The sequence below is a fragment of the Oryctolagus cuniculus genome, chromosome 11 (assembly GCF_964237555.1).
Source record: "Oryctolagus cuniculus chromosome 11, mOryCun1.1, whole genome shotgun sequence".
Classification (NCBI taxonomy): Eukaryota; Metazoa; Chordata; class Mammalia; order Lagomorpha; family Leporidae; genus Oryctolagus; species Oryctolagus cuniculus.
The window spans coordinates 77,691,239-77,715,329 of record NC_091442.1 but is presented as its reverse complement, the minus strand read 5'-3'; the positions used below and the strand labels follow the sequence as shown (position 1 = coordinate 77,715,329).

The 24,091-nt window shown below is 38.1% G+C and overlaps 1 protein-coding gene across 1 annotated transcript; it reads right to left on the bottom strand.

Moving 5' to 3' along the window:
- Positions 1 to 1,502: 1,502 nt before the first annotated feature.
- On the bottom strand, positions 1,503 to 23,227 carry LOC100355031 (GLIPR1 like 1). Its single transcript, XM_008256810.3, has 6 exons — positions 22,955 to 23,227; positions 20,001 to 20,246; positions 11,854 to 11,954; positions 8,300 to 8,388; positions 1,713 to 1,757; positions 1,503 to 1,625 (listed from the first exon to the last, which is right to left on the bottom strand). The coding sequence occupies exons 1-6, from the start codon at positions 23,126 to 23,128 to the stop codon at positions 1,534 to 1,536; spliced, it is 747 nt and encodes a 248-aa protein (XP_008255032.2). The 5' UTR covers positions 23,129 to 23,227; the 3' UTR covers positions 1,503 to 1,533.
- Positions 23,228 to 24,091: the final 864 nt, after the last annotated feature.

Sequence of the window (24,091 nt, the reverse complement as noted above, 5' to 3'; positions counted from 1 at the left end):
GTACACTTAGTATAATCTTGAAATAAGGCTAAAAATGTATTATTTTGTTCTGTGAATCCATGCTTTTGGGAAGATAATCTGTTTTTACTTTATTGGCTTTTTTTCTCATACTTTCTCTTTCCCAAAGTTTTCACTTGATGTATCTTGTCTGTAATTCAAATATTCCCAATTTTATATGGTACATAGGAAGTATTAGATGAGAAAATCAAGTGATGTGACATTTATAAGCCAACATCGAAAGGTAGATAGACTTTTATTCATTAAATGTAAACAGAGGAAGAGATTGGTAGATAAATGCCCAGGAAATAAAATAAAATATCCTAATAGGGTATAATTTAAATTTTAAGAACAGATTTCACCTTTAAAAGCTTCAAAACTGAGTTGATTTTCCTTTTTGAGGTTTTTCCTTTAATTATTTCCCCTGTCATTTATCATGACCATATTACACACTGTCTAAACTACCTCAATAACGTTTTGTTTCTGAATGATGTTGATGATAGTCTTAAAGGAAACTATTTGCATATAAGAAAGGTGATACATGAAATATATCCTTAAATCTAAAATGATATTTATATTAGAAAATTAGAGAGTGGGTTTCTTTTGATATAGAAACAGCTGAAGTTAATAAAATAACCTTAAGACTTTAGTGTTTAACCATCTTCCACACTATATCTTTCTTTTTAAGATTTTTTATTTATTTTTTTGACAGGTAAGAGTTACAGAGAGAGAGAGAGAGAGAGAGAGAGAGAGGTCTTCCTTCTGTTGGTTCACCCCCCAAATGGCTGGTACGGCTGGAACTGCACCAATCCAAAGCCAGGAGCCAGGAGCCTCCTCTGGGTCTCCCATTCAGGTGCAGGGGCCCAAGCACCTGGGCCATCCTCCACTGCACTCCCGGGCCACAGCAGAGAGCTGGATCAGAAGAGGAACAACCTGGGCCGGCGCCGCGGCTCAATAGGCTAATCCTCCGCCTAGCGGCGCCGGCACACCGAGTTCTAGTCCCGGTCGGGGCGCCGGATTCTGTCCCGGTTGCCCCTCTTCCAGGCCAGCCCTCTGCTGTGGCCAGGGAGTGCAGTGGAGGATGACCCAGGTGCTTGGGCCCTGCACCCCATGGGAGACCAGGAAAAGCACCTGGCTCCTGGCTCCTGCCATCGGATCAGCGCGGTGCGCCGGCCGCAGCGCGCCGGCCGCGGCGGCCATTGGAGGGTGAACCAACGGCAAAAGGAAGACCTTTCTCTCTGTCTCTCTCTCTCACTGTCCACTCTGCCTGTCAAAAAAAAAAAAAAAAAAAAAAAAAAAAAAAGAAAAAAAAAAGAAAGAAGAGGAACAACCTGGACTAGAACCGGCGCCCATATGGGATGCTGGCACCACAAGTGGAGGATTAGCCTAGTGAGCCACGGTGCCAGCCCCCACACTTTATCTTTTGGATCGAAAACAGACATTATGTTTAGATACAAGAGTATATAAGTTTTTTTTATAGAGAATTAAATTGATGATGAGTGACATTTAGTCTTAAATAGTTCCTTTATTGTCATATTAAAAGATTTTCTGGAGAAGCACACTAATGCTCAGTAGATTGCATGCTGTCTTCTGAGGTGCTTTCCCCTTTGCATTTTCATTTGGATAATCTGTAAATAAAACACAACAATTAACACTTGATTTAGTTTCAAGGGGAACAAGTACTGAAATCAATACTGAAATATTTTGATACGTACTGGTATCGGAACTGAAAATATCAGGCATAATAATTTGTGGAATTCCTAAAGTAGAAAAAAAGTTAATATTATAAAATGAAAAATAGTCACTTTTTTTCCTGGCTTTTAGAGTATGACAATCAATCTAGCAAATTTGTTTGACCTTTTAACTTAAGAATATGAAAGCGTCTTACTCAAATCCTACAGTGCTTAGAAATCTTTATGATGCCATCTACCAGTATGTCAACAAATATTTCTAGAATGTCTCCTGGTTGAAGGCATAGAAGTATAAAATAGGCAAAACTGTAAAGTAGCACTTTATTTCTGGCACCTCACAATGCCCAATTCACATAGCTGAAAAAAATGTAATTCCCTCGTGTGGATTTTGGGGTACCCAGAACCCTCCATTAAATATCTTATTCATTTCTTTAGTGGTCCTTGTTATATAAATTTTGCCCCATATCTTTTCCACAGATTTTTCTTCCTTGTTTCACCTTGTTCAATAGAATCCTCTGCTTTGTTAGAAATTTGTCTGATTTCCTATTTCATTGAAATAGGAAGGAAGGAAGGGAGGGAGGGAGAGAGGGAGAGAAGGAATGAAGGGAGGGAGGGAGGGAAATGGATATATAGTATCATTTACTACTGGTAGAGAGCAAGATATAAGCTGGAAAAGTGATCCCTGTTAAATATAACAGTGGGAATAAGAGAGGGAGGAGATGTACAATTTGGGACATGCTCAATCGGACTTGCCCCAAATGGTGGAGTTAGAATCATGCCAGGGGATTCCAATACAATCCCATCAAGGTGGCATGTACCAATGCCATCTCACTAGTCCAAGTGATCAATTTCAATTCACAGTTGATAACACTGATAGGTCTAAGAGTCAAAGGGATCACACAAATAAGACTAGTGGCTGCTAATACTAACTGATAGAATCAAAAAGGGAGAGAACAATCCATCATGGGAAGCGGGATACACAGCAGACTCATAGAATGGCAGATGTCCTAAATAGCACTCTGGCCTCAAAATCAGCCCTTAAGGCATTCGGATATGGCTTAAGAGCCCATGAGAGTATTTTAGGCATGGAAGGCCAAGACACTCTGGGAAAAAAAAAAAAAAAAAAAAAAAAAAACCTAGGTGAAAGATCTCCATGAGTGAGATCCCAGTGGAAAGAACGGGGCCATCAAGGAGGGAGGTACCTTTCTCTGAAGGGAGAAGAGAACTTCCACTTTGACTATGACCCTGTTGGAATAAGATCGAAGTCGGCGAATTCAACAGGCTTCCATGGCCTTGGCAACTCATGATTGGAGCCTAGGGAAATTACTGACGCCATAAACAAGAGTGTCAAATTGTTGGGTCAACACCAGGAGTCACTGTGTACTTACTTCTCATGTGGGATCTGTCCTTAATGTGTTGTCCAATGTGAAGTAATGCTATGACTGGTACTGAAACAGTGTTTTACACTTTGTGTTTCTGTGTGGGTGCAAACTGATGAAGTCTTTGCTTAATATATACTAAATCAATCTTCTGTATATAAAGATAATTGAGAATGAATCTTGATGTGAATGGAATGGGAGAGGGAGCGGGAGATGGCGGGGTGCAAGTGGGAGGGAAATTATGGGAGGGAAGCCATTGTATTCCATAAACTGTACTTTGGAAATTTATATTTACTAAATAAAAAAAATTTAAAAAAAGATATAAGCTGTACTTATAGCAATTGTAAGGGAAAAATAGAGTCCCTTTTATATGGCAAAAGCTGGGGATATCTATCATCACTTTTAAAACTGAATAAATATGATTATTTCAAAGAATGGTATGCCCCATGAAAAATATTAACTGGATCAAATGATAGAAAAGAATGAGGAGCATAATTACAATAATAGATAAATTTACTAAAATATTATTTGGGGCTCAAACCACTATGTTGGGGACAGCGCTGTGGTGCAGTGGGTTAACGCCCTGGCATGAAGTGCCGGTATCCCATATGGGCGCTGGTTCAAGACTCGGCTGCTCCACTTCCTGTCCAGCTCTTTGCTATGGCCTGGGAAAGCAGCAGAAGATGGCCCAGGTCCTTGGGCCCCTACACCCATGTGGGAGACCTGGAAGAAGCTCCTGGCTCCTGGCTTCTGATTGACACACTCTGGCCGTTGCGGCCAATTGGGGAGTGAACCATCAGATGGAAGACCTCTCTCTCTCTCTCTCTCTCTCTCTCTCTCTGCCTCTCCTCTCTCTGTGTAACTCTGACATTCAAGTAAAATAAAATAAATTAAAAAAAAAAACCACTATGTTTAACTTATCACATTTAATACTCTTAACATCCTCCTGAATGTAACTACAGGCACAGCAAAGGCAAAATTATAAAAGAATTTCACTAAAAGCTGTATATAACAGAAAATTTGCTAAGGTTTCCCATAAACCTAAATATCACATAACAAACCATTCAATAAATTAAATCAGCAATTTAAAATTTATAAGTATATAGCATGTATGTGTAGACACACACACACACACATACTCACACAGACACCCCACAGAACAAAACAGGCTTATAGAGAATGTCTCCAAAATATTCAAAAGTGAAATAATAAGGAATATGCACTAGCCATAACCAAATATTGAAAGAAGCAATATTCCCAACTTTTACCTCTTTTATGCGGTTACTTGAACCTTAAATTCAAAATCATGTATGGAGAGGTAAAGAAGGAAAATTGTAGGCCAGTTACAATTCTAAAATTAAATACCAAAATTACAAATAAAAAGTTAATAAGAAGCTAACCATCTATAAGGGAAACCTTATGGCCAAACTGACTTTAGAACAAGAATGAAAGAATGACTGGGTCATTACTTAACTCCCAATATCTTTCAAAATTGTGACTGGGTTGCATTAAAAACCTTTTGATACTGTTTATAACACTGACACAATAAAGCAAATAATTAGATCATTTAAAGAGATATAGAAAAAATATAAAATTAAACATGTTCAAATTAAAAATTATTAATACAATACAAAACAGAATAATTTTATGTCCTGGTAATGAGGAATAATTTAAAACAATTTACATCAAATATTCATAATGGTGGAACATGGTTTTTAAAGTAAGAGAAGAAAGTATCAACGATCACAGCTCATGTTCAACTTTGATTTGGCAACTGTCTACTTTTAGAAGTAAATAAAAAATGGATATAAAGATTAGAAGAAGGATCAAAACTTTCAGTTATATTTTTAAAAATAATATGATTATAATATAGAAAACTAACAAACTATTAGAAATAATAAGAAAGTGTGATAAAATTCCTGGATAGCAGAGTAATAGACAAAGCATTAATATTTCAATAAAACAGCAAAATTATTTGTAAATATAATTTAAAATATTGAAAATTAAAGCAAATACAAGTCACTAGAAATCTATGCAAGATCTCTATACCAAGAAAATTTCAATGCTTCAATGTAAAATAAATAAAAAGACCTAAATAAACCATTTTCATTATCATACACAATAAAATCTGTAAAAATATTAATTCTTCCCAAATTTTTCTGTACATTCAATATAATCCCAGCCAAAATTCCAACAAGGTCATCTGTGGAACTGATACACTTATGCTGAAATTAATGCATAATAAAAGAGGGCCAAGAATACTTTCTGAATAATTTGGAAAAAGAAAAGTTGGGGAAACATTTCCACTTCAGTATCAAAGCTCACGGTAGCCTTTGCAGCACAAGGACAATGGCTGCTTAAATTTCTTGGGTGAAATAGCTTGTAACACAAGAAAGTTCTGATTGAGCACAACTAGAAAATTCCAATGAAGTACCAGGAAACAATGTTTAGAAGCATCAGAGGTTCACTAATGCAAAAGACTGGCAGGGGTCAACATTCCACAGTGGAAGGTCTATAGAAAGAGGCCAGCCAATCTTTTGAAAGCTAGTTTTCCATGGGGCCAGGTCTAAGACTGAAGATCTGTTAAGTACCTAGGTGAAGGCTGATTTTTGGGAAGCAGACAAATCCCATCTCACTTTCGGTGGCCTTGCGTGTCTACAGAGATGAGGGGTCAAGATCCAGGAGAGTGGCAGAAGTGAGCTTTCAAAAGCTTAACTTATTTGGTTACTTTTGAAACTTAAGAGGAGCAGGAGGCTACAAACCTAGGCTTAAGGCTTTAGGAAACAAAGCAAAGTTTTCAGCAGTTTCAGAGAGCCTAGGTATAAGCATTGGAGTTCAGAAGACAGGGAAGGGCTACCAGTGAGCACACCAGGCTGTCACAGGAATCCCGGGGAAAGTCAGGGCAGCAGAGCAGGCTATGCAGGGGCAGCAGAGATAGACTACACTTCCCATAAATTCTAATCCAGCCATGACTACATTATGTTTGAATCAAGATGAACAAACTTGATTGTATCCACTCAGCAGAGAAAAAAGTAGAAACTTCCACTTTTTTAAAAAAACACATTAAGTGTTTAGTAAAAATTTTATAGGCATACCCAAGTGTTTCCATAATCGGCTGCGAAATCAGTGTCTCCAAAACTTAAGTTATAATCAAGACAGTTTATTACTTCTCTCCAAAAATCTGGATTGGCTTGCTCTGATGGGTAATTCTTTTACTGTATGTGGGATCAGCAGGGTCCAACATCCTGGCTATATTCATTTACAGCTTAGCTGGGTTTGAAACTCTAGGATGGCTTCTCCTATGGAAGTTTTCTCAAAGTTACCTTCCCAGCAGGGCATCGTGGATTTCTTTACATGCCTGGGGCTTCCAGTACAGCAAAAGCCAATGCTACCAGGTCTATTAAAGGCTAGGCACAGAAATAACACAACACTAACTCCTAATGCAAGGGAAGGGAAAATAGTCCCTACTGGATGGAAGGAGGAGCATGATGGAAGAGATGGGAGGCATTTTTGAGGGGATTGTCGATGGTTCTCTTTACAGACAATTCACCACACCAAGAAACACAGAATGTTATCAAAAACAAGGGGCAAAAATAAAAGCAAAAGCTTTGAAACTACAGATCTCCAGGTGACATAGATGTGGGAGTTTTTTTGTTGTTGTTGTTGTTGTTTTGTTTGTTTGTTTTGACAGGCAGAGTTAGACAGGGAGAGAGAGAGACAGAGAGAAAGGTCTTCCTTTTGCCGTTGGTTCACTCCCCAAGTGGCCACCATGGCCTGCACGTTGCTGCTGGCGTGCTGCACCAATCTGAAGCCAGGAGCCAGGTACTTCCTCCTGTTCTCCCATGCAGGTGCAGGGCCCAAGGACCTGGGCCATCCTCCACTGCCTTCCCGGGCCACAGCAGAGAGCTGAACTGGAAGAGGAGCAACCGGGACAGAATCCGGTGCCCCAACCAGTACTAGAATCCGGGGTACCGGCGCCACAGGCGGAGGATTAGCCTAGTGAGCTGCGGCACCGGCTGATATGGGAGTTCTTAAAAAGAAACTGGAATCCTCAAGGGTGGTGATAATGAAGCCTAGTGTTTCAATGAATGGATTAAAAAACAGTACTAGAGAGGAGGCATGAGCCAGAGCGTGCTTGGACTTGTTGGTCACAAGGACCTCAAATCAGATTTTCATTTCATTGTAATAGGAAGCAATTGAGGAATTTTAGAAAAGAATGATTTGAGCTGATTTTCTCTGTGTAAAATAATTTGGAGTAAAGGAGGAGAAGCAGGAGATTTCAGGGGGATCAGACAAGAAATGACAGTGGATTGGATGCTGGGAGGAAGGGGAAAGGAAAACCATGGATGTGTCATTGTAATTTGTTATCCCTTTGACTAGAAATCATTAGTTTAAAAACAGAAAGTAAATAGTAAGTTTACTTTAGAACTGTTTAGAATTAAATTTGATATTAGGGTGACCATATTTCTAACACAACCTTTAATGTAAATAATTTTAATATTGAAAAATTGATATTCCATAACAATAAGAATAGTGAATTATGACAAAGGGAACACATCCAGGTAATCAGAACAGATGCAGAAAGTGTTTTGATGTCATCTTCCAATCACTAATTCCTCTTTCCTCTCCAAAAGCACACTATACTGACTCCAAACAATTTGATTTTGCCTGATTTTCAGCGTTATGTAAGTAGAATTAACTTCAAATGCATCCTTTTTGTTTCTGTCTTCTTTCCTTATAGTACATATATAATCATCTCCCCATTCACATTTTCACTTGTCTCTCACCAAGAATTTATACATTGAGCCTTAAAGGAATATTTGTTTCAGGAACTAAAATGCTGATGATAAAATAGAAACAAATTAGTTTTAAGTCAGAATAAATTTGGACATTGAATGAGTCACTTCTAAAAACAGCCTGGTAGAGGAGGTGAGTGGAAACAAATACAAGTGAGAAACATCTCACAGCCGTGATATGGAGTGCAACAGAAACCAGGAAAACCCTTGCACTTCATTTCTGTCCTTGCCAGAAAGGAGGGGAAGGATTGCCTAACATCAAGTATGATCACTATGACAAATGATTTATGTATTGTATTGTGGCAGTCAAATCTTGTTTGTAAACTACAAAATTGAAGAGTTAAGTTTTAACATGTCATGAATTCCCGGAAACTTCATTCTTCAGAATAGGATGTGATTATTATTAATATTATTATTATTATTATTATTTGCTTACTGCAGAGCTTCTTTACACATCTCTCTCTTTCTGAACACAGAGAACAGGATGCTCCTTTTTTGTAGGGGTGTTGATTTGGAAAATTCCCTCTATAAAAAGAGAAACACTGATTAGCCTTTTTATGCAAATTGGTTGGATCATTAATCATGAAGTAGCAGAAATTTTTGTACCAATTTTATGGTTATTTCTTTTGTCCAAAGAAACTTTTTACTATTATTTATAGGAAACTCTAAATCACATGGCAATTACAGTCTAGTATATTTTATAAAATTCAAAATAGATGTAAACCCAAAGTAATTATCATGTTACTCATACTTTTTTCTTTGCCATTTGAATACTTTCTTTTTTTTTTTTTTTTTGACAGGCAGAGTGGACAGTGAGAGAGAGAGACAGAGAGAAAGGTCTTCTTTTTGCCGTTGGTTCACCCTCCAATGGGCGCCACGGCCGGCGCGCTGCGGCTGATGCACCGCGCTGATCCGATGGCAGGAGCCAGGTACTTATCCTGGTCTCCCATGGGGTGCAGGGCCCAAGTACTTGGGCCATCCTCCACTGCACTCCCTGGCCACAGCAGAGAGCTGGCCTGGAAGAGGGACAACCGGGACAGAATCCGGCGCCCCGACTGGGACCAGAACCCGGTGTGCTGGCGCCGCAAGGCGGAGGATTAGCCTAGTGAGCCGCGGTGCCGGCCTTGAATACTTCTTCATTTTGTAAACTGAATAGGTGAAATTTAAGTTGCAAATTAAAATACCTAGTTTTTGCTTTTAAAGATGTAATTTAGAAGTATAGTACAGGAATTCTTACCTACTTCTATTTGATGATGTAGCAAAAAGAGTTGACAGCCAACACGCCTGCTTTTCAATAATATAAGCCGGTATATTTCTTTTCATATATATATTTTATAAATATTTATTTATTTGAAGGCAGAGTTAAAGAGAGGCAGAGAGAGAGAGAAAAGTCTTCCATCCACTGGTTTAGTCCACAAAGGACCACAATGGCCGGATCTGAGCTGACCCAAAGCCAGAAGCTAGAAGCTTCTTCCAGGTCTCCCATGTGGGTGCAGGGGCCCAAGAACTTGGGCCATCTTCTACTGCTTTCCCAGGCCATAGCAGAGAGCTGGATCAGAAGTGGAGCAGCTGGGACTTGAACCCGGGCCCATATAGGATGCTGGTGCTGCAGGCCAGGGCGTTAACCCACTGCGCCACAATGCAAGCCCCTGCAGAAGACTTTACACAGTGTGGTTTACCTAGATTACACAAGGAAGAATATGCAAGGGCCTTGCAAATGTTCATAGAATGTTTTTCTGTGAATGTTTGAAGTACCCTGGTTATATCATGAATAACATTCCATTAGGGACTATGCCTTTCTTTCTTTCTTTCTTTCTTCCTTTCTTCCTTTCTTCCTTTCTTTCTCTCTTTCTCTCTTTCTCTCTTTCTCTTTCTCTCTCTCTCTCTCTCTCTCTCTCTCTCTCTCTTTCTCTCTCTCTTTCTCTCTCTCTCTTTCTCTCTCTCTTTCTCTCTTTCTTTCTTTCTTCTTTCATCCATTAATGGACATTTGAGTTGTCCAAATCTGATCTATTACAAAAACAGTTCCATGCGGCCGGTGCTGTGGTGCAGCAGGTTAAAGCCCTGGCTTGAACCGCCGGCACCCCATATGGGCACCAGTTCTAGTCCAGGTTGCTCCTTTTCTGATCCAGCTCTCTGCTATGGCCTGGGAGAGCAGTAGAAGATAGCCCAAGTCCTTGGGTCCCTGCACCCATGTGGGAGACCTGGAAGAAGCCTCTGACTCCTGGCTTCAGATCGGCACAGCTCCGGCCGTTGCGGCCATCTGGGGAGTGAACCAATGGATGGAAGACCTCTCTCTGTCTCTACCTCTTTCTGTAACTCTGTCTTTCAAATAAGTAAAATAAATCTTTTAAATAAAAACAGTTCCTATTACCATTTTGAGTAATCTAGAAATATCCTTCTCAGATCTCTAAGGTTTTCTCTGAAAAGAGTTCTCTTTTCTTAGTACTCTGTTCCATGAATTCTAGCTATGCTGGTTTCCTGGCACTCTTAGCTCCATTTCTTCAACTCAGCAAGTCCAATGAGCTCTTTGTCTCCCTACACCGTGCCCTCAGTGTGTCATGGCCTGAAAAGTGTTTTCAGGCAAAGCTTGAATTCGGGGCTATTCAGGGTTAACTTTGTTTTCTAGTGCATGGGAATCACAGTCTGGCCAGCGTGTTGAAAACTGTTGCTTTATGTATTTTGTCTGTTTTCTCTTTTTGGTTGCTGCTTCATATAGTAGAATATATTGGTCTGCATTGCTTGGTCAAAACATGGGGTAACACTATCCTCTTCTGCATTCACAAGACCTATAAGAAAACTGTTGTATTTATAATTTTTGAATCCTTGGCATATCCAAAGCAACATGATACTCTACTGCTTTTTCATCAAATCTTGAGCAGGAATCCCTGTTATTTTTCTTATTCCTGTTCAAATTCATGTGATCAGTCTTAAGAGAAAATATGGTATCAAATAAAGGCTGGTGATTCTGCAATTTATTTGATATCTATAAAAATTATTTTCTGCCTCAAGCTTTAAGACAACATATTTGTTATTATTTTTGCCATTAAATGAGAGGCAAAGGAAAAATACAGATATGTACTTTCTGTTCCTCCATAATAAGTTTGGAATATTTCACATTCTTTTTGACAATCTGAATATTTATTGTTTGTACTCTCATCATTTGTACACTTTATTTTTAAATCTTTGTTGAAGAATCAGATAATTAACTTTTTATATTCTTTTTGTGGATCACTTAGGATTAGAGTTGTAGAATTTCATTTTCTTGGAGTTTATAATTAGGTTTGTTATATTTCTGTTTAGATACACAATTGTCATCAATGATTATATTGTTCTTTTAAAGAAGAATGTGCTTTTACCAAGCATCATTCTCAATTTTATTCTTATTCCACTTATATTAGAGTACATCTGCCAACATTTTTGTTTCATTATTTAGATATGTAGCAATATCTTTTATATTATTTCTCCATCTTCCCCTCCCTCGCTCTGTTTTTAATAAAGAAAGATTCTATCATTTTTACCCACAGAGTTAAATATTCATCTTCTTAAAAATGTATTCATTTATTTGAAAGACAGAGAGAGAAGGTGTAAAGGAAAGAGAGTGGGGAGAGGGAGAGATTTTCTTTCTTCTGGTTCACCCCCCAAAGTTCACAGAACCCAAGTCCCTGGGCCATAATCTACTGCTTCCCAGGCAGATTAGCAGGAAGCTGGATTGGAAGGGGAGGCCTTGGCAGTGAGTCCCAACACTCTGATCTGGAATGCAGGTATCCTAAGTAGCAGCTCAGCCTGCTGTGCCACAATGCCTGCCCCTAGTTCTTCTTTACCCAAGGCAATAGTCTCTCACCATCTCTATTTTTACCTATCTCACTTAATTCTTGTTGTAGAGAGACATTCCTGTCTAAAAATATGCTTGTATCTAATATAAGATATTTTGATAAACAATTGTTAACATTTGTTTCAACTTAAAATATTGTTAATAGAAAAATAACTTACGCAGGTGCATAGTTACAGACAAATATTGAAGCTGAAGCTTCCCCAAGGCTAGGGCAAATTGTAACTGCACAACCAACTTTATGTGAACTGGCCCAAACTACCTGTAAGGAAATAAATTTTAAAATAAAATATGCAAAAACAATTATATGAAAATAATGCATTATGGGAACAGGCATAATCTTTGTCAGACTACAGAAAAAGAATATACATAAGTATTTGGGCTATATTTTTTCTAATTTCTAGTATTTACCTTTAAATGACTATTTTGTTAAGGCAATTTCAAGAGGGCTACCTAAGTTTTTTCTCTCACAAAGAATTCTCATAAATCAAAAGAATGTAATATATAGCCCAAAACAAAATTTCTTGTATGTAATTTAGGATATACATGTTTTAAAGATTTATTTTACTTAGTTGAAAATCAGACTTACAGCAAGAGAGGGACAGAGAACGAGATGTCTTTCATCAGTTGGTTTACTCCCCAGATGGCAACAATAGCCAGTGCTAGGTCAGGCTGAAGCCAGGAGGCTGAAGCTTCATTTGAGTCTCCCTCTTGGGTGGCAGGGACCCAGGCACTTGGGCCATCTTCCTTTGCTTTCCCAGGCCGTTCTCAGGGAGCTGGATAAAGTGGATCAGCCGGATATGAACCAATGCTAGAGTCACAAGCAATGGCTTTACCCACTAAGGAATAATGCTGGCCCCCAGAAAATATATTTTAATTTATCCCATGAGTATAGCATATAAATATTTTTCAAATGAGATTATAAATTAAGTTGTAACTCACTTTTATTTGTGTTTCTAAGAAACATTCTGGTAAGTGATTACATTTTTGATTTTACAGTTTCAGCCATGTTCTTACCTTTGTCATGTCTTAAAGACAGACATTAATGAGTTCATTGAAAAAACTGCCTCCCCTAAGGATATTAAATTGGTTTTTTTCCCTTTAGTTTTAAAGAATAACAAAGTTATTGAAGAAGATTGGCGTGGCAAGTCATCATTGTGAGAGATAAAGAGGTGAAGAGAATTACTAGTCCTATGTAACACTAGGAAAATGGAATTTTTCTCCTGTCTCCAAGTAAAAAAGGAGGAATACTGATATACTGATGTGGAAAACAAAATAATCCAAGGAAGATTGATACAGAATAGATTTTGGTTGCACAAATGAGTTTTCTGAGTTCATTTGACAATTTCGTGAACATACTAGCCTATCTCATAAATGAGTGTATTAATCTCTTTTTTTATGGTTTTGATAAAACTAGAATCAATAGTTTCAGTAACCATATTTCAAAGGATCTTTATTTGCCTTAGAGATAGCACAGAACAATAAAATTCGGGGAATTTAGAATTAAGAGATTAAGTTTTACTTGCAATTGTTGGGCAAGGAAACCAATTCTGAGCTAGTTTGCCATTGAATGAGATTAAGCTAGAAAAATAAAAGATCATTTTCCTGGGGCCAGCACTGTGGCACAGTAGGCTAAGCCTCTGGCTGTGGTGCCAGCATCCCATATGGTTGCCAATTCATGTCCATGCTGCCCCTCTTCTGATAAGCTCTCTGCTATGGCCTGGGAAAGCAGTGGAAGACGGCCCAAGTGCTTGGGCCCTGCACCCATGTGGGAAACTCAGAGGAAGCTCTTGTGTCCCAACTTTGATCAGTCCAGCTCCAGCTATTATGGCATTTTGGGGATTTAACCACCGGATGGAAGACCTTTCTCCCTGTCTTTCTCTCTGTCTGTAACTATCGCTCAAAGAAATAATAGGTTAAATAGATGCTTTTCCTTTAGAATGTTTATAAAATTTAATAAGCTTTACATTGAAAGTATAGATATTTTAAAGAAATCAGTTTAAAAATTGGTTCATAAATAATTACATCATGAAATTTTACTCGTTCAATGTATCTAAATTGTGATTCCTTTTTAGCTTTAGGAATAGTGAAAATAAATACTGAGTAATATAGGCTCAAAATGTACAGTTTCATTGAAAGAATGGGATGTAACATTAGTAGGAACATTGGTTATAGCTTTAATATGTATTAGTGATGACAAATACAAGAGATTTTGTTTAAAACATTAAGCATGTCATAGTTATTGAATCAATAGGAAGAATGAAATAATTCTTAATTATTTAAACTTATGTGTAAATTAGCCAGTGAGGTATAAGCTCTCATTTCTGATACAGATATTTTAAAGGTGAAGGATGCATTTGGGGACAGGTTCCTTTATCCTTTCAATATAATTGCAGACCATATGCTTGTGTGTGTATATATATCTACATGTAGATATAGATATGCTGTGATTCAGCTTTGATTCAACCTTGATGCCATGTTAGGGTCATTCTGCATGTTATCAGGGTGCCTAACATTTTATTCTTTCAATTTTTCACAGGAGTCAGATCAAATTGTTAAACAAACACAACTGTCCTAGTGTAGTGTCCTGAAGGGTATCTGGCCTCAGAGAATTCTGTCACTGAACACAGTGAACAGAGTTTCATGGAAACTGCTTCTTTGTTTAGTAGACTTCTGATAAAAATGATTTGCTTCATGACATTCTATATGAATTCTGCCTGCAAACATGGGCACATTTGGAGAAGAAATTGAGCTCTTATTAAAAGGTCTTCCTAGCATTTCTGTACCATGTCTGGGATTAAAGCATGGTTAAAAAGTGAACTTTACTTCTTATCAAAAAGGAATAACAGGAACAGATTTGCACTCCTTCATGGAACAGCCAAAAAAATTGGAACAGTTATCCCCTAAAAGTTGGAGGATATGATGTGAGCTGTGCACTTGTTCCAGGTTATTTCCGTGGGAGAGTTTCCAGATCATAGTTCAGAAAAGGGAAAACCAGAAAAAGCTTGATGGATTCCATACTTGAGAGTATGAACGGCAAATCTGGGGAGTCCAGGGAAGCAGAAGTTTAGAGAGCATAGTATTGGAGAGATGAAAGTTGTACAGTGACACAATTGTGGAGCTCTGCTGAGGGTGCTCTGATGTAGTCAGCAGAGTACTACTCAGAGTGTGCATATGAGGAAGTTCTGCTGGGCCCTGGATGATAGAAATAATGGCAAAACTTACAGAGAGCTAAGAGTAGTAGCTGTCCTCACTATCCAGCTGGAAAAATTCATAATTCTGAGGGCATTAGATAGAGTACGCAACAGCATCTTGCCTCAGTAGCGAGCAATAGTTATCCCCAAATGCCACTTTCATTCCACTAAACATGTTTTTGAAACAGGAACCAAAAGGATCAGAGAAATTCCAAGAAACTGAATGCTCTATACCCCAGAAGATCACACAAGAACATTTATGGGTATACAAATAAACCCAGCATATAGTAAGGCAAAATTATAATAATAAGGAATCAATAAATTCACCTAACTTGAACAGAAGCAGAAAAATTTGATTCATATGGAGCGAAAAATCACCCCATTGAAAGTAATACTGAGATAACCTAAGATGCTAGAACTAGCAAGGAACTCAAAAAGATAATTATTATAACTATACCACATATGATTAAAAAGCTGGACAAATATACTAGGTATTTCAACTGAAGATATAAATAAGACAAACTGAGCTTCTAGAGGGGTAACCCTTCATATTTAAAATTCAAATGAAGCTAAATATAATTAATAGCAGATTAAACATTTTAAGAGAAACTACTAGTAAAAGTAAAGGTTAGCAATAAAACTATCTGGGGCTGGCCATTTGACCTACTTGTCAAGATTTCTGTGTCCTGTATGGTAGTGCCTAGTTTCAGTTCCTGGCTCTGGCTCCCTATTCAAGCTTTCCACCAATGTAGACATTTGGAGGTAGTTGGTGAAGCACTTGGTTACTGTCACCCATATGGGAGACCTGAATTGAGTTCATGGCTCTTGGCTCTTATGTATTGCAGACATTTGGAGAGTGAACCAGTGAATGAGAGTTCTCATCCTCTGTCTATACTTTATCTGCCTCATAATTAAATAACAAAATAAATAATTTATAAACTACATAAAATTGATCACAGAGAAAAAAATTCAGGAAAAAATAATCAAAATCATCAGTTAACTGTTACTATAGTAAATGTGTATGTACCTAATGCTAAGGCACACATTTTTTTCAAATAAATGTTAATAATGGATCTAAAGGGAGATATAAGGTCCAATACAATAGCATTGGGGGACTTCAACACGTCACTTTCATCAACAGATAGATCAAGTAGACAAAATGCAAAAACAACATAAATATGAAACTAATATATGCTGTAGACCAAACGGGTATAATAGAAATCTACAGAACATCCCATCCCACAGCTGCAGAACACACATTCTTTTCATCATTGTATGGAAAATTTTCTTGTCTATACCACATATTAGCCATAAAACAAGTCTCAACCAATTTTTAAAAAATTGAAATCACATGATATACTTTTCTGACCACAATGGAATGATGCTGGAAATTAGCAACAAAAGAACCTCTAGAAAATACACAAACACATGGAGACTGTATAACATGCTCCTTAATGAACAATAGGTCACTGAAGAAATCAAAGCATTCATTGGAATGAATGAAAATGAAATATGAGATACAGCAAAAGCAGGGTTAAGAGGAAAGTTTGTAGTAATAAATGCCTACATCAAAAAATTGGAAAGATCAAATAAATGATCTAACAATGCATCTCAGGTACCTTGAAAAACAAGAACAAGCCAAACCCAAATTAGTAGTAGAAGGAAAGAAATAATAATAATTTAGGAAGAAATGAACAAAATAGAAATTAAAAACTATATAAAAGATCAGTGAAATTAAGTGCTTATTTTTTGAAAATGTAAACTTGATAAATAATTGACCAAACTAACCAAGAAAAATGAGAGATCGCCCAAGAAAAATATAAAATATGCAATTTAAAAAGTGATATGGGACATGCTGTGAGATTAGTCATTTTCACAGGTGTGTGAATCCTATGCAATTTAAGGCACGTGATTCCCTATTGAGTTGTGTTGCAATTAGTTCATTTCAAAAAACTTAATAAAATTATTCATCCTCTTAAAGCAAAAAAAGAGAAACTAACAAAAATGTAAACTCAATATGACAAAACATATAGCAAATGCAGACCAAGAGGGATGTTTATGACTATAAGTATCTAAATCAAAAAAGGGAAAGATTTCAAATAAACAACTTAATAGTGCAATTCAAGAAGTATAAAAGCAGGAACAAACCAAACACAAAAATTATTAGAAGAAAAGAAATAACAAAGATCAAAGCAGAAGTAAACAAAAGAGAGACTAAAGCCAGCTCTATGCTGCAGAGCGTTAAGCAGCTACACGCAGTGCCAGCATCCCATATAGGCGCAGGTCTGAATCCTGGCTGCTCCAGTTCAGATCCAGCTTCCTGCTAGTGTGTCTGGGAAAGCAGCAGAAGATGGCCAAGTCCCTGTGCCCCTGTACACTTGGGAGATCTGGAGGAGGCTCCTGACTCCAGACTTCGGTCTGGCCCAGCTCCAGCTATTATGGCCATTTGAAGAGTGAAGACACTTCTCCCTCTCCCTCCCGCCCCCCCTCCCCCCCTCCCCCTCTCCCCCTCTCCCCTCCTCCTCCCCCTTTCTCTGTAACTGTGCTTTTCAAATAAATTTTTTTTTTTAATAGAGAGACTTGGCCAGTGCTGCGGCTCACTAGGCTAATCCTCCACCTGCGGCACTGGCACCCCAGGGTTCTAGTCCTGGTCGGGGCGCCAGATTCTGTCCCGGTTGCTCTTCTTCCTGTCCAGCTCTCTGCTGTGGCCCGGGAAGGCAGTGGAGGATGGCCCAAGTCCTTGGGCTCTGCACCTGCATGGGAGACCAGGAGAAGCACCTGGCTCCTGGCTTCAGATCAGCGCGGTGCGCCAGCCACAGTGCACCGCCAGAGCGGTGACACTGCTTGTCAAAAAAAAAAAAAAAAAAAAAAAAAAAAAAGACTGTGGCCGGCAGCGTGGCTCACTTGGCTAATCCTCCACCTGTGGCCCCAGCACCGCAGGTTCTAGTCCCGGTCGGGGTGCAGGGTACTAGTCCCAGTTGCTCCTCTTCCAGTCCAGCTCTCTGCTGTGGCCTGGGAGAGCAGTGGGTCCCTGCACCCGCATGAGAGACTGGGAGGAAGCACCTGGCTCCTGGCTTCTGATTGGCACAGCACTGGCCATAGGCGGCCATTAGGGGAGTGAACCAATGGAAGGAAGACCTTTCTCGCTCTCACTGTCTATAACTCTCTCTCTGTCTCTCTCCCACTGTCTAACTCTGCCTGGCAAAAAATAAAATAAAATAAAATAAAATAAAAATAGACTAGAAAATTATGAAGGATCAATGAAACAGAGTTTTTTTTTTTTTTTTTTTTTTTTTTTTTTAAGATAAACAAAATTAACAAAACTTTAGCCAGGCTACTTAAGAAAAAAAAAAAGACTCAAAAAAGTCATATCAAAGATTAAAAAACATACATTGTATTATGTTTTGGGTATAGTTTATGTATTCCCCAATGGCTTATATGTGTTTTGTCTTTAGGTTTAGTGATATTACAAAATGGTGGAACCATTTTTTTTTTTAAGATTTATATATTTATTTTAAAAGCAGAGTGATAGAATCTTTTATTCCATCCATTGGTTCATTCCCAAATGGCTGCCAACGGTCTAGTCTGGACCAGACCAAAGCCAGGAGCCAAGAATCAGAATTCCATCCTGGCATCCCATATGAGTGGTAGGGTCCCAAGTACTTGGGTTATCTTCTGCTGCTTTCTCTAGCACAATAGCAGGAATCTGGATTGGAAGTGGAGCAGCTAGGACTTGAAGTGATACTCTCATGTGGGCTGCTGGCCTTGCCATTAGCAGCTTATCACACAGATACATTGCCAGCTTGTAGTGGAAATTTTAAGAGGTAGAGCCAAGTGTGGGTCATTGGGTTATTGAGGTTCATGGCCTTAGAAGAGATTAAGGTAATTCTAGTAAAAGGATTATTATTTAAGCCTGATCCCATGCCCACTCGCTCTCTGCTTACTTGTTTAAAACATGATCACTTGGTGTCACATGTTGTCCTACCATTGTAATCCAGCATGCTGTGATGCAACTGAAAAAGATTCTAACCAGAACCAGTTGATGTGGATGCCATATCCTTGAACTTCCAAAACTATAATTAAAATAGGTCTAACATGTAGGCTGTCACAGGTATTTTTTTTTTGTAATAAAAATAGACTATTAAACATTACAGCTGATGGAACTAAGATGCAAAATATTATTAGGGACTTTTGTGAACAACTATATGCAAACAAATTGGGAAACCTGGAAGGAGTGGATAAATTTCAGGAGATACAAAATAGAATCATGAAAACATAGAAAACCTAAATGTAAAAATAATAAGGTATGAGATTGAATCATTAATAAATGTCTCTTAAAGACTGAGACCAGATTAGTTTCACTGCTTAACTTTACAAAACATTTAAAGAAATATTAATATCAGTTTATCTCAAAATATTCCAAAAAAAATGAAAAGGAGGACATTCTGTCAAGCTCATTCAATGAGATCAGTATTACTCTAATAACAAAACCAGATCATCCACTGGCTCATCCCCCAGATGACACCAATGTCCAAGATGAAACCAAGAGTTTCATCCAAGTTTCCTATGTTGGTGGCAGGGGCCCAAACACTTGGGTCATGTTCTGCTGGTTTTCCCAGGCCATTAACAGGGAGCTGGATCAGAAGTGGAGCAGCCATGACTTGAACGAGCACCCAAATGGGATGCAGGCTATGCTACAACCCTGGCTCCATCCACTGATTTTTTTTATTACATTACATTGCTTCCAACAAAGAAATCTACGGTAATCATCTTATTCCTCTGTATGTATTGTGGCCATCTGGGGTATGAACTAGTAGATGGAAAATTTCTCTCTCTCTCTCTCCCCCTCTCTCCCTCTCTCCCTCTCCCCCCCCCCCGTACCTGTGACTTTCAAATAAATAAATAAATTTAAAAGAAAACACTGGAGTAATATTTTTAACATTCAGAAAATGTCACTATATATAACTTTTTCTAGTAGCAATATCTCCCAAATGCAGGTGAATTTTCTGAAATCCAAAAGAAATTCAAAAGGAAATACTAAAAAATGTTGTCTTTTGTCTTGGAACTGAAATGCACAGGAATAAGGACTTACTAGTAAGATCTGAAATTCTTACCTGTATGTAATGGCCACAAACTTTAGTACATGATATGCTATCAAAATCATAAAATTCTGTTTCATTATACCAAGCAGTAATAGCATCCCTTGGTGAAAATATTTTTAATGAACCCAACCAGATGTTTTCTCCAACAAATTGATAATCTTCATTGCATTCAAATGGTTTTTTTAAACAGGTGTTATGTTTAAATTGGCACTTGTTTGCCCATGCTTTAGCCATCCTTGCTAAACCATCGTCCCAAATCTGAAAGATAAAAATAAATTTAATTGTGATTGTTTACTTACATTATTGCAGTGATTATAATCAAGTTAATTTTATATTAATTTATTGGCGTCTTCATTTTTTTTCTTAATTTTGATAATTTTAGGTCAGAAAGTAAAATAGATAATATTTTCCCCAGTTTGGTCTGCCCAGTAGCTGGTGTTAGGAGTGATTGTCCTCAAGGGGGACTGATTTTTCACTTTCCTTTACTTAATCTCTGATTCCTAGTATCCTAAAGGTGGGATAAGGTGTACCCATTGTTAAGTACCCTGGGACTTGGAGTCCCAAGCACTCTGCTTCCTTGGCTAATCCCCGCTTCCTAACACTGGTGCTTTGCAAATTTCCATCAAAGAAAAGTTACAGGCAGGAAGGGCTAGTCTACATTTGGGTTCCCTCCAAATTTCAATCCTCTATGCTAGACCAACCACAGCCATTAGAAGACAAGCCTAGTATTTCATTAATTTCTCAAACTTCCTTGGCCTGTGGCAGGCTTGTGTTTTCTTCCTATTGATGATTCTCCCAGTGATGAGGACAGTCACAGATGTGTTCTGAGTTAGGGAGGGCTACCCTTCTCTGAAATGTTCTTTATGTACATAATTTTGCAATCACTGCTCTTCAATGAATTTAAAGAATACATGATTTCTTTCCTTTTTCTAGTGTTTTCCTACTGTTCCAGCAGGGCTGGTTTCAACCTATTACTATTTAGGAATCTGTTTTTCTGGTACAATAGCAATGCTGCAGGTCCATCTTATACTTTAGCCAGATTTAGTCATTTTCCCCAAGGAAATCTTTCTTCTGTCAGTGAGAAAATATGTTTTTTTTTTATTATGAATCCTCAATGCTAATAGTTATGATTGCTTACATGATTTTTCAATGGATAAAGCTAGGGAACAAATTAAGAATGGAATCAAGAGTTCATGCAAATAGTTCAATTCTAACTTAAAATTATAATGTTTTCGTTCCTTTAACTATATGCTTATATCTCCTTATACTGAAATTCTAGGTTCCTAAAAATTAGCATAATTTCCCGTTTTCTTTATCATAGGACATACAATTCTTTTTAAAAAATCACATATATCACTACTAGTATTGACACTTCCGAATTCAGTTTAAGATTTATTTGTAGTTAATTTTGTCCTTAGAACATATTGCACCAGAAATGTATGGTTGATATACTGCATTGAAAATCACTTCCATAATATTTTAACATGCAGATATGATGCCAATTTGAAATATAACTAGTTTTATTTTAAAGTTAGTTTCCAAAGAATGACTTTCTTTTCATACAAAATTTTAAATTATGTAATAATTTTACATGCTTACAAGTTAGACTATAAAACAAGGTAAGTTTAAAGAAGACTCATTTTCATTCATGTCTCCTCCACACTATTCCTTCTTTTCCTCTTTCTTATAGGTATCTGTGTACATTTAAGTTAAATTTTATATTTATCATTTCATTGTTCCTTGAGAAAATATAGGATATATGTGTATTTTCTTAGAATTGTAGATGCACATATGTAAATATATACATATTTAAATAGCACTTACATAACATAAAACACTGTTCAAAGAAATGAGTTCCACAGTCAAATACTGTGGATGAACAGTTACATCCTGTTGGAGATTAAGCTTAACCTTACACATGTAAATACTTTAACAACTCTGCACTAAGTGATTGATTTTTCTTTTGTTTCCCAAATCTATTTGAGACTCCATCAAAAAATTATTGTAGGTGTAGCTTGGAATTTAACTTAATGCCTAAGTTGTGATTTTATAATTGCTTTCATTTTATTTTCAGTTGACTTAAAAGGAACAAAGTTAGAACAGATATAAAAGTTACAATGTTATCTACATCTGCATAGCACATAAAATCAACTAATACTACCAACATATGTGTCCACAATGATACCACATTTACAAGGAAAATTTGTAATAAAGGGAAATTTCTAATGATAGAACTCACATTCAGTTATTTGTTAAGAATCTGTTATTCTGTGGATTGTTTTAATAATTAAAGACTGATTTTGCCTACTCCTCAATATTCTCTCTTGCCTTTATTGTCTTTATGATGGAGCACTACAAAAGACACAGCCAGTGCAATGTTTTTGGAATTAAATTTCACATGCTAGTTTTTACAAAAGCTCATCTTATATGGTTCAAGTGCTGATTTCATTTATTCATAGCCTTGCGAAACTTTTCACTACAATGAATATGACACACGTCATTGCTTCAATGTTGTGCTCATGATCTAGAAAAACAGGTAAGAAAATTAGCTAATTTCTATCCCCGTCCTATTTTCAAAAATATAAAGTATTTTGAGTATACAGGATGGGAAGTTGGAGCCAAACAAGAGAGGAAATAAGCAACAAACCAATCTGTGCAACATAGCTATAAACCTCAGCAAGGAAAACCAAGCAACTTCCAAACCCGGCCCGCCTCCCTCCAGCCCCTCTGGAGCTGGGTCCGGGCAGAGAACACCTCCAAGGTCTCCCCTCTCTCTTCGCTTCCACCACGACCCTGGAGGAGACAGCCCAGCCATACCGTGGGTGCTTCTCTTTGTTGTTGTTGTTGTTGTTTTTAACAGCTGCGGAGATAGACTAATGTAATACAAATAAATGCTATACATGGGTCTCCCAGATACTTTAGGATAAACCAGAGACATGCGAGATCAGCCCGGGTTCTTTCCTCACCATGTATTTCATATCGGCCGCGGGGGGCCTGACTCTGCCGCGCCATTCGTTGTGGGTTTTGACGCACTCGTCTATAAAGTGAGGGTCTGAGATAGAAGGGATTTTGAAAGATTCAGTGGTTACCAGATACAGACCTAAGGTCCACAGGCAACTCAATTTCCTCCTCAGAGACATGGAAAGACGCGGAGGGTGCCCACGCTGCGCGGGCCGGTTAACGGCTCGGCAGTGCCTTTTCCCCGCCCCGGGGACCACGCTCTGTCTCCCTGGGCTCCATCCTCCTGCCCAGGCTCGAGCCCAGCGCGGGGACGCCCCGCAGGCGGGCTGGGTCTCCGAGGGAGGGAGACACCACCCGGATTTGTTGGCAGCAAAGCCCGGGGCGACAGAGGGAAAGCCCTGAGAGCCCTCTGGGGCAGAGCTTCAAGTGCTTTCTGTGGCTGAGATGAGGACTTCCTGCGGAGGGCGCCCGGGTGGTCGTCCCCCTGACGACGTGCAGGCTGCACAGGGTTAGGCAAAGAGCAAGGTGAACTGAGTGCTGACAGTGGGCCCAGGCCTGTGCAAAGCATTGTGTGTTAGCTGGACTCAGCTTCCATGTGCAGCTTTTCTGTTGTTTCAGATAAACTGCAGCACCACGTTGCTCTTTTCCTTAGAGACTGGGAAGAGAGGAAGAATAAGGGAATCTGTCTGTTTGGTGACATTCTGTGATCCTAAACCGGCACCTTGTCAGACATTTAGTAATTCACTTCCGGTTTCTCATCAAATTGGAATAATTGCCAAGAAAGATGAAAATAAATACTGTAGTTGCTCTGATAAAGTCTTCCATTTTGAGAGTTGACAACAGGCCTACTATGTGGTAACCACCTAATTCCAGGTAGACTGCTGCTGTAATTGGTATGCTAAAAACTAGATGGCAGTGTTCTGTTGCTTATTTTCTTACATTACAACATAAATAATGTTTTGGCTTAAAGTGTTAAATCTACTTATTTTAGTTATATTGTTATTCAAAAATAAACAAGTACATTTTCATAGCATTAAATGATATTTTTTCAGCATTTATGTGCTTCAAATAAATATATTTATTTAATGATTTAGTTGTTTGCAATGTCATTTAAGTGAACACATGTATTCTTATACTGAATA

What these genes read in the sequence shown, in the direction of transcription:
- LOC100355031 (XM_008256810.3), bottom strand. Translation starts at nt 23,128, where the DNA reads ATGTCTCTGAGGAGGAAATTGAGTTGCCTGTGGACCTTAGGTCTGTAT. An exon ending in CGGCCGATATGAAATACATG is followed by an intron (nt 20,247 to 22,954) that starts GTGAGGAAAGAA and finishes TTTATCTTTCAG; the next exon opens with ATTTGGGACGATGGTTTAGC. An exon ending in TTTGTGGCCATTACATACAG is followed by an intron (nt 11,955 to 20,000) that starts GTAAGAATTTCA and finishes ATTTCCTTACAG; the next exon opens with GTAGTTTGGGCCAGTTCACA.